The sequence below is a fragment of the Lactuca virosa genome, chromosome 7 (genome assembly GCF_052849685.1).
Source record: "Lactuca virosa cultivar CGN04683 chromosome 7, Lactuca_virosa_CGN04683_v6, whole genome shotgun sequence".
Taxonomy (NCBI): Eukaryota; Viridiplantae; Streptophyta; class Magnoliopsida; order Asterales; family Asteraceae; genus Lactuca; species Lactuca virosa.
Window position 1 is genome coordinate 97,549,525 of NC_136432.1, and position 11,013 is coordinate 97,560,537.

Here is an 11,013-nt window from a genome sequence, read left to right on the forward strand (position 1 = left end):
AAATGTTATAATAGATGTTTTAGTGTTTTTATGTTATTAAAAGTTATAGTGTTTATTTTTCATATTTTTTATTATTCGTTGTATATATATATTTTTTAATACAAATGTTATAATATATGTTTTTCTATTTTTATGTTACTAAAAGTTGCAGTTAATATTTTTGTTCATACGTTTTGTTACCCGTTATATTATCATTCATTTGATATATAATTTACACAATTTTAAACGGTTTATAAAATTATCAAATAATTGTATATATCACAATGACTTAAAAATTAAACTATAATGTTTAATAAAACTAATATGTTAACTATATGTTTGTTTTAGTACTAACATTTTGTTTCAAAGTAGAAATATTAAATAATAATTTGGTAAAAGTTATTATTTTAACTATATAATTCTATTATCGCGCAACGGATTCGCCTAGTTTCCTATAATAACAGTTAATATGCCGTTGAAGTAGTGACCCAACACTTTTTTGTTGGCTTGAAAATGATGATGATTGGGATGTAGATATGTGTTTGAGCATGATTTTCCAATAACTTACATACTTGAAAAGTATATGCAATCTTATATTTTGTAACCCTTAATCGTCATTTACATTCTTTTTCACAAAACAAACTGCTTCAAACTTGTCTACACTTTGATTTGAAATCCCTTGTTAACACATTTCATTCACACAAACTTGAAGATTTTCTTTACTTTTGAACAATTGTAACAAATTTGACATGTTAAGTGGGATTGTGGGCTACAAAAGTTGTGTAATTGAGTTGACAATTGTAACTAGTAGTTTTTGTTACCTCGTCATCAAATTCAGTCTTATCATCCTTACATTAGGAGAAACACTAGAAATTTTCCATCGGGTATCCGTGTGGAGGTATATTAGCATCATAGACCAACATCATCAATTTTGCATGATCAATTGCTGATTCATCACCCTCAATTGTAGCAATTTATTTATATATTCAAGCAATAACAAGCAATTAACGATAACCCACCATTTTCTTACCAAAACATAATTAAAGTTAAACTACAAAATTAATTTGTCAATAAACAAGGGTATCATCAAAATCCCTATTACAATAATAAAAGAACAGAAACTTCCAAATCGAAAACACCTCAGAATCCAAGCTTAGTCCTACGCCAGTGTCTGCGCTTTGCGTTGTACCTGATTCAAATTTATAGCATGTAAGAACCCTAATGCATTTTCACTAGTTATTCACTTTCAAGTTTAACCAAAGACGGTATTTTAAGTGCAATCAAGGGGTAAAAATGTAAATTTGACCTGATAGTGTTGTCAGTCCTCATGCGAATCCAGTGAGGAATGGGCCTATTCTGCCTCATCTTCTTCGCAAGCTTCTTCTTGATCATGAATGACTTGTGTGACGGCTGTATACAAAAAAAGCGACTTATTTAAAGAATAAAACTCAAATTTCACATCTAGAAAAACAGTTTTTGCTGTGTTTGGTTCGAAGGAATTGAAATCTTTAAGAAACCGAATTCAATTAAGGGAAATCTTGTGGAATTGGAATCTCTAAGAACTGACTTCAATCTAGGGTTAAAGAAGGTAGTAGCTTTATTTAACAAGGGAGATGCAGAAATCGAATTCGATGGGATATAGGAAGGAATGATGAAACCAATCGGTAAGTAGATTTGTGAGGTCCGGAATTGAATTCCATACTCATTTGGAACCTACCCGAATACGGGATTGAAATGGAATTGAATTCTAACTCTCGTTATTCTTATATGAAGTCATTTTGTGAATTTGTACATAATCGAAACGCTTTCTGTCTTCTATAACTAAATCTCTGCTTTCGACGTACTAAAGTAGCTTGGATCAAAGCAAATCGATTTAGCAATTAATCATTTAAAAGCTAAAACCGTAAATGCCCCAGAGACGAAATATAGATGCTTCGAAATCAAAATCAACCAAGTATTACGATTTACGAAACATAAAATGTAAGTGTTCTAAATGCCAGATAGCAGCGAATTAGGGTTTGTAATTCGTAAGGAACAAACAGTAAACAAAAAACCATGGGGAGAGATATTACCATGGCGGAGAATGGAGATCCTCCTGCTTCTTTCTCTGGTGTGGTGTGCTCAGACGACAGACGAAGGCAACGCTTTGAGACTAGTTTATATAGGTAGGGTTTCATTTGGGTGGGTTAGGCTTTAAGCCCAATTGTATTCTGGACTCCTTTGCCATGGTCCATAACCATATGATCCATTAGATGTGCATAAAAAGGGTCCAAACATCCGGGTTTTTTTTGGGTTTAGTTCGGTCAATGTGTGAACTAATTTAGGTTATTACGGTCGGATTTCGGATTTTTGGTTCATTTCGGGTTTTTCCGGGTCCTTTGGTGATGATAAATTAGTAAATAATAAAATAGATAAATTATATTTGTTAAATAAATTAAACAATAGAATTAAATTAGTAGCAATGTGAGGAAGTCATCAAAGACTAAGGTGTTGTTTGTTAAGAACTATTTGTTTTTTAAAATTTATAAAATGTATAAATTAATAATTTTTTTAACTTAAAAAACTTTTTGGATAATTTTAGTTTTACAACACTAAATATACAACCATACCAAAATTCACCCTCGATGACTAAGCTTTATTTACTAAGTTGATAAGCATGTGAATTTATTAAAATTTTAAACCGTTTATTTAAATGAGCTAATTTGAGAGTTTGTTGATTCGGTATCTCTTTAGATATCTTAACATAAATATGGATAAAAATAAAACAGACAAAATTTCATAAATGGTCCCTGTGATTTTACAAAATTTGATGTTTCGTCCCTAACTTTAAAAAACCACACGAATGGTCCTTGTGGTTTCAAAACTTAAATAATAATAATAATAATAATAAATAAAGGGGGTCCTTGTGGCTTACTCCGTCAGTATTTGTCCGTTAAATAAATGACATTTCCGTCATTTCACTACCTGATGGACCATTTATGATGTTTTGTATTATTTATAAAAAAAATAGAAGATAAGTCCTGGACGGTCGCCCCTATCATCCACCCTCTGGGACGGGTTTGCATCTTAGAACAAGATAGAGACCAAAAACCACGTAAGATATCCATAGTTAAACCATTAAACCATTAAGGGCATGTTTAGTACGGAGCATTTGAGAGCTTCTAGCTTCTAGCGTTTGACAAAACACTCCGTTTTAAAGAAAGTCTCATTTGCCACCACAAGCTTCTAGCGTTTAGTTTACGTCAAATCCAAATGATACTTCATGTAGCGTTTAACAAGATGCTACCAATTAGAAGTTATCCGCTACCAGCTACTTTTGTCATGACTTATTATTTTAATGACTTAAAAAGGTAATATATTTTTTGATTTGTATATATTTGATCACAGAGTTTTTTTCGTCCACATTTACCCCTTCAATTTGTTAAACTGTACACATTCAGTCCTTATGACCGGCTACTCCAGGTTAGCCGGTAAAAATGACTTAATATCGTAATATATTTACCACTTTGTACACATTTAGTCCTTAATATTTTTGTACACATTTAGTCCTTAATATTTTTTGTTGCAAAATAAGTCATTTTTGTTTTTGTACTCATTCAGTACTTATGAATGATTTCTTTAAGTTTTTCTCACATCTTACGTGGGACAATCATTAATGGGGTGTTTAGGGCTTTTGATGCTTATGTCCATCGTGATCTCGACTTATTTGGTTGTTTAGGTTATGTGTTCTAAATGTCATAACTTTTTGATATGATTTCGGATTTTAACGATCTTTATATCAATGCGTTCATAGTTTAGTCTACTACAACCTTCGTTTCGATTACTCCCGTTAAAAGTAATATATTATTTACTTACGATCTCTATATTTATACGTTTATTATGAATGTATGTATGAATGTTTTTTTTAATAAAATCGTAAGTAAAAATATATTACATTTTAACGACAGCAATGTTAACGAAAGTTGTAGTAGACTCAAAAAACGAACACGTGGATATAAAGATCGTTAAAATCTGATATCATATGAAGAAGTTATGACGTTCAGAACATAAGACCTAAACCAAACCACAAGACCTACGCAACCAAGTAGTCGAGATCAAGATGGACATAAGCATTAACAACCCCAAACACCTTATCAATGATTGTCTCATGTAAGATATCGTGAGAAAAACCTAAAAAAATCATTCATGAGTACTGAATGGGTACAAAAACAAAAAAGATTTATTTTGAAACAAAAAAAATATTAAGAACTAAATGTGTACAAAATTAGAAATATATTGTTGGAAAATTAATTTAATTAATTTCCAAAAAATGGATTTTCTCAATTTTTGAGCCTAAAATTTGGACTCTAAATATAATCAAAACGAGTTATTGATTATATATTTGTGTTCTCCTCCGTGATATCTACGTTTCGATATATCACACGTCCAAAACGAATTAAAAATGAATGTGAAATTACTTATCAAAGTAAGGCAATTGGAAGAGAAAATAAAAGAGTTATGTGAGTTTAAAACTCATCCCACATTGGTGGGAGAATGAAAAGGAAATTGGTTTATAACTACAAAGACTAGCAACCTTTGTAAGTTTTATTAGAACCAATGCTCTCTCTTGCGTGCGCACGCAATGGGGGTGCAAATGCGAGCCAAATTGGCTTCGGGCCACTGAACTTGTGTGCGGGCACGAATGCACCATCAGTCGACCAGAAAAGTTCAAGAACCTTTTTTTCCTTTTGGTTAACAGTTACAAAAACGAATTAAGAGCAATTAATCATAGATTTCGGTTTTGATTTCTTGGTTAATTTTCTTATTTAATTGTGACAGTTACGATTTCGTCTTAATTGCATCGGTTACATTTGGTGGTATATATACAATGCCTATGTGACTGATTCGACACACCGGATGAAACGAAATCACTCTCTTCCTCTCTTACGCTTCTGCTTCATTTTTTCTCTCTTGCTGCAACCAATGTATAATCCGGGTCAAGTGAGGGTTCGAGCAATCTAGAAGAATTGCTTTCTACTGTTGTATCCTGGGAAACAAACACTCATATATGGCGAATTTGTTTTAAGAAAATTGTGTTAAACACAGGCCTCAGTCAAGAATTTTATGTTTTTGTTCTTTGGTACAATTTTAGGTTATATTTTCCTAACATATATTACCTATTAAGTCATTTTTGCCGGCTAACTTAGAGTAATCGGTCATAACGACTGAATGTGTACGGTTTAACAAATTGAAGGGTAATTATAGACGAAAAAAAACTCTATTATCAAATGTATACAAATCGAAAAATATAATTATCCTTCTATAATTTTGTCGACTAAAAAAAAATTACGTCCAGACACCCCAACTTTTTACTTCGTCCGTTTGTAGTGTTGACGGCTGGATGATTTATAATGCACGGAACATTTGAAGGGAAGTCGGTAGATTTAAAATACGAATCCAACCCCCTTTTTTTTCGTTCATAAAGCAAAACCTAAAGATTTGTTCCCCTATATTCGATCGTCATTACAACGCAATTCAGAAATTCATATCTAGAATCACTATAATCATTCTTATCGACCCACGAATTCGGCACTATTATTGTCCATCATTGATCACCTATTCACCATCTTCAGTTTTGTAGTTGAAACCCTAATCCTGATTTGTCTCAGGTAGATTCAGTTGCGAAAGAGAGGCGGAAGAAGATGAAGATCACCGCGTTACTAGTGTTGAAGTGCGACGCGAGATCCGACGGATCGGAACCCGTGATACTAGCAAACGCGACAGATGTGAGTCATTTTGGGTACTTCCAGAGGGTCACCGTCAAGCAGTTCATCGTCTTCGTTGGTCGGACCGTCGCCAAACGCACCCCTCCTGATCAACGCCAATCCGTCCAACACGAAGGTTTGTCTTTCACTTTCATCTTACTCGATTTCTCATCAATTTGATCAGTTGATGATAATTTCAAGTTTTTAACCAATCATTGTTCTACCAATTTCGATATCATATGAGATTTGGAGTTTGGACTTTGGACTAGGATTAGGTTAAATTATAGATCTTTGCTTTCTTTGAAGAAATGATCCGACTATTATCTAATCAAATTTGCTTAATCCGTGGTAAAGAGTATAAGGTGCATTCATACAACAGAAATGGTCTATGTGTGGTGGGCTTCATGGATGATCATTACCCCGTTAGAAGTGCTTTCTCTGTATTGAATAAGGTAAAACATCCATATCACGTCCATCTTAAAAACAAATTGTCTTTCAGAAGATTCAGATGCCATAACTACTTGTTCTTGATCAGGTAATAGATGAGTATCAAAAGTGTTCTGGTGATTCATGGAGGACAATACAAGCTGATAGCACCCAACCTTGGCCTTATCTAAATGAAGCTTTAACCAAATTTCAGGTAAATTTCTACTTTTTAGACTTTAGTTTCTTAATCTTAAGCTTTAATTAAGCTTCATTATCTTTGGGTAATTGATTTTTAATCTCTTTAGGATCCTGCTGAGGCAGATAAGCTGTTGAAAATTCAGAGGGAGTTAGATGAAACCAAAATTGTCCTTGTAAGCATATTCGTATTTTATTGTCATATTTTATATATATATATATATATATATATATATATATATATATATATATATATGTGTGTGTGTGTGTGTGAGACATTTTAATTTATTTTGCTTTGTTGTATTTTTTTTCAGCATAAAACCATTGATAGTGTTCTTGAAAGAGGGGTAAAACTTGACAGTTTAGTTGAAAAGAGTTCAGATCTCAGTGCAGCTTCACAGGTACATGTTTGTTACTTTCCAAAAATAACTATGAATAATTTTTTATTTTTAGTTATTTGAAAATGCATATAGTTTAATATTTCAAACTATATTTATCTCTAATTTGTTTAGCTATATATCAAATTAAATATTCCCAAGAAGTAAGAGAAATAACAAAAATTATGGTGTTGATTGTGAAAAACAGATGTTTTACAAGCAAGCAAAGAAGACAAATCAATGTTGCACAATATTATGAGTATAGAAATTCTTATGACACGCTTTTCACTTGATTTTAAGTAAAAGGTTTTTCACTTTTATGTGTTTTAACCATTTGGAGATAAATTACATGTAATATTGTGTCTACTATTTCTAAATCCTAAGTCCCATGTACCATAATACTACTCATGATGTCTATGTTTATGTTATTTGTAATATTTTTTCAAGTTATTAAAAGTAGGGTGGTATGTCATGACTAAAAACTATTTGAAATAAATTTTGTATTAATTTGTTTTAACTAAAAGTTATAAGGATTTGATATCTTTTAAAAGCTAAAAGTTTAAGATCTCAAAAACAAGTAAAAACTATAAAAAAATACTTCTATAACTTGTCTAATTTGATTTCTACTAGGTTATAAATTTATAATATATTAACTGAATTCAAAACTCTGTTCCAACATCAAATTACACAAATTACATCCTAGTTACATCCTTAACATGATCAAATCACAAATATAAGAAATTAACTCTTAAAGTTCAAGTATGACTTTTCATTTCTTCAAAATTTACACTTAATCAAGTCTTAAGTCAAAATCACACCCTAATTTTTAAAATTTTTGCAAGTTTAACTTTCAGTTCTTAGATTCTTAGCAAAACAACTAAACAAGTCTAAAACCTAAGGTGTAAGATGAGTATGGATCACTCTTTATAACCATTTTGTTTGACATATCATATGTCATATCATCCCCACACCATTTTATATTTATTAAGAAATACTCACCACACAATACACATTTATACACACTTTTACAATATTAACGATATTGAGATGTAAGTAGTTTAATTATACCTTTTAGATAACATTAATGCACTATATCATAAGTCTTTTTATGTAATAACGTGCATGCAAAAAAAGTTGCCGGTGATTTAGCATGTCATCCAAGATCCACACGACAATGAGTCAATGACATAGTATTAAAGTCATTGATGCAATTGGTATAGTTTCAAATACATGACACTTTTCCATATAATTTCTTATATTAAGATATCAAAAGATAAATTTTGAATAGGAAAACTCATGAGTACATTTTCCATTTTATTGGAAAGAATATTTGAATTATTGTTTGGGTATTTCTTTTTAGCCGAGTTATTATGAACGATGGGGTCGTATTTGAAGGGTTGCTTGAATTGCATTTCTTGATGTCCTTTATCGAAATTGAACCCACACTTCAAAATAATTAATAAAGTTTGAATTGCATTTCTTGAGTTACATTTGTTTCCTATAAATTTTGAAGTAAAATATTCCTATAAAATCATGCCAATATTAATATAACTCATTTTGATGTTCAAAAAATAAAAACATAATAACTGGTTTTTAATTATGATTCCTGAACTCGCCACCCTGTGACCACCGGCACCGCCGCGCCGGAGTTTTCCGGTTTTTAAATCAATCGTCACAGCCTCTAAAAAAACCCACAAAATATGAAACAGAAAATCATCGGCACAAAGGTAACATTAACATTTGAGGCTCAGATCTGTTATTTTGATCGGAAAAATGGGCCAGCACCGCCATGGCTGCAACAACGGTTGCCCCGCCAAGATACGAGCTGAAATTTCACCATTTCCCCAATCTGATGCTCAGATCAACTACAAAAAAACGAAATCATCACAGCCTCCTTATAAACCAAATCCAATCTACAGGCAACAAGTTATAAAAGGGAACATGAAAGTAGATGATGAAGGAAAGCAAGCAGAGTGAAGTTGAAGAAACAACAAAAGAAGTGATTGGGTATTTCACACTCACACACATGTTGGTGAGTGGATATAGCTTTCTTTTGTGATCGATCATACAAGTTGTTGATTGTTATGGTTCATGAAAAAAGGGAAAATGAAATCATTGACTCATATGATCCGATCGGCGCTCAATGGCATGGATCTGGTCATACGGCGGAGAACGAGAGGCAACCACCCTTGAAAACCTCGATCTCACTCGCCGGAGCCTCTTTCATGTCTGTCTGAGCATCTAATTCAAATCCCCTTTCTTCTTGGGAACTTACGAGTCCCGATTGGTATATATTATTCACACCAAAGTTGGCATTATGGTCCTTTGTTTTATCAATTGTTACAGTTTTGCACCCTGATATTTTTATCAATTGTTTTTCTATTTTCTTAGACAAATTGGTATAATCTATATCTATATACAGTTATAAATAAGCATATTACAAATAGAAGACATACCTTAGACTAATTCTTACTATAGTAAATACAAGTTTCAAACCAACGTTTAAGTACTTTTTTATTTGCTTAGTTTATAATGTGAGTTGATTGTCTATTTTGAAACTTTGGTTTTTGATAATAGAATTCTTTGCTTGATTGTAAAATTATATGTTAATTATAAAGTTACATATCATAATATAAACATTAACCAAAACTATGTTAACTTTATGTATTATCTGCCATGGATGTTAACTTTATGTATTATCTGCCATGGATGTTAACTTTATGTATTATCAACCATGTGTATTTTTTTTACTCAAATTACAAATTATAAATATGTAAGACCCAACGAATGATGAATAAATTACAAATTATAAATATGTAAAATTATACGTTGATTGTCTATTTTGAAATATCAGTTTATTAGATTTCTTAACAAACCCAACGAATGATGAATAAATTTTGTATCAAATTCGATTTTACATGTGGTTTGGAGTTGTATTTAAGTTCATTTATAGATAGGATCAACTGGGATTATAAATATTCCCAAAGGTACATTCATCTTATAGAAAATAATGTATATGTGGTGTGCTTCATGGATTATCATTATTTTGCTAGAAGTGCATTCTCTATAAATGCCCATGTTATTTCCATCTTAATTGTTGCTCGTATCTTTGAGCATATCAAATTGACTAATTTATGTTGATCACATGATTTATGAGTATTAAAATTTAAAAGTAGAGTGACATGGCTAGACCTAACAATAGGGTGGGTTTGGAATGAATCAATCTTGATCCAAATCTTTTTAACAAATTTTAAAATATGATCCAAACCTGTTCCGTAACCCACAAGGTTTTGAATAATCAAACTCATACCCTTCTCCATCGAATCAACAAATATCCAAACTCGTCCCATAACACGTAGATTTTTTGAATAATCAAACACATTTTACTTAATTGTTTATATATCACATTTCTTAAATAAAACAAAAGTTGATTTAGAAAATGTTGGAATTAAAATCAATATTGTAGTAACTTCCGATTGAATTTTTACCGTCGATTGTAGTGATAAAGAATAGCAATTGCAAACTTTCTTCCAAATAATAAATGACTTTATTGATTTATAAATGAAATTGATGATTGCTTGATGAAATATAAATGAAATGACATCATGATTCTTGGTAAAAGACTGAAAGTCTAGAAGTCGACTCCTCAAGTCCTATATAAAAACAGGTTGGTCTTTGGTCTTTGTCATTTAGACTTTCGATTGGAACTAAAATTAAATTTTAGGCGGTATAAAATATAAATGTATAATTCTAAAATTTATACGGAGAGGGTTATAAATAAAGCAAATTGGTGATGATTCATACCTGACCCTTTTGATAAAAGGGTTAACGGGTATGATCGTTAACTGGTAAACAAATCAAAAATATATGCAAACCCATATAATTCTTAAGGGTTTGGATCGGATCATGGCGCTAACATTCTACATAATTGGTGAAAAATCAAAGAAGAATACAACACCTAGTCTTAGGTGTCCCATAAGACATTGTAGAGTACTTATCACTAACCACAAATATAATGGGTGCCGCTCTATCACCATTATATTTGTTATACCCATCACTACTCACCATCGTTTTTATTTAAAATTAATTAAAAGAATAAAATAAAAAAACCTACATATTTTTTAAATTAGTTTTTCATTAATAAAACTAAAAACAAATACATTGATTAAAAAATCCAAAGAATTAAAAAAAAAGAACATAAAAATCCTATCCATAGAAAAAAAAAAAAAACTAATCTTTATTCTTATATCTAGCTTGGATGGAGAAATATCTTCAATTTTTCGTCCATGCGG

At 31.3% G+C, this 11,013-nt stretch overlaps 2 protein-coding genes across 2 annotated transcripts; one reads left to right on the plus strand and one right to left on the minus strand.

Moving 5' to 3' along the window:
* Positions 1–983: 983 nt before the first annotated feature.
* Positions 984–2,199, minus strand: LOC145123585 (large ribosomal subunit protein eL39z/eL39x-like). Its single transcript, XM_079058794.1, has 3 exons — positions 2,052–2,199; positions 1,286–1,389; positions 984–1,168 (listed from the first exon to the last, which is right to left on the minus strand). Exons 1-3 carry the CDS (start codon positions 2,154–2,156, stop codon positions 1,120–1,122), a joined length of 258 nt encoding a protein of 85 aa, XP_078914920.1. The 5' UTR covers positions 2,157–2,199; the 3' UTR covers positions 984–1,119.
* Positions 2,200–5,352: 3,153 nt separating this feature from the next.
* Positions 5,353–7,167, plus strand: LOC145126264 (VAMP-like protein YKT61). Its single transcript, XM_079061667.1, has 6 exons — positions 5,353–5,859; positions 6,078–6,175; positions 6,259–6,363; positions 6,455–6,520; positions 6,659–6,745; positions 6,930–7,167. The coding sequence occupies exons 1-6, from the start codon at positions 5,661–5,663 to the stop codon at positions 6,978–6,980; spliced, it is 606 nt and encodes a 201-aa protein (XP_078917793.1). The 5' UTR covers positions 5,353–5,660; the 3' UTR covers positions 6,981–7,167.
* The last annotated feature ends 3,846 nt before the right edge of the window (positions 7,168–11,013 follow it).

What these genes read in the sequence shown, in the direction of transcription:
- LOC145123585 (XM_079058794.1), bottom strand. Translation starts at nt 2,156, where the DNA reads ATGAAACCCTACCTATATAAACTAGTCTCAAAGCGTTGCCTTCGTCTG. An exon ending in GATCTCCATTCTCCGCCATG is followed by an intron (nt 1,390 to 2,051) that starts GTAATATCTCTC and finishes TTTTGTATACAG; the next exon opens with CCGTCACACAAGTCATTCAT. An exon ending in AGGACTGACAACACTATCAG is followed by an intron (nt 1,169 to 1,285) that starts GTCAAATTTACA and finishes AATTTGAATCAG; the next exon opens with GTACAACGCAAAGCGCAGAC.
- LOC145126264 (XM_079061667.1), top strand. Translation starts at nt 5,661, where the DNA reads ATGAAGATCACCGCGTTACTAGTGTTGAAGTGCGACGCGAGATCCGAC. An exon ending in CTTTCTCTGTATTGAATAAG is followed by an intron (nt 6,176 to 6,258) that starts GTAAAACATCCA and finishes GTTCTTGATCAG; the next exon opens with GTAATAGATGAGTATCAAAA. An exon ending in ATGAAACCAAAATTGTCCTT is followed by an intron (nt 6,521 to 6,658) that starts GTAAGCATATTC and finishes ATTTTTTTTCAG; the next exon opens with CATAAAACCATTGATAGTGT.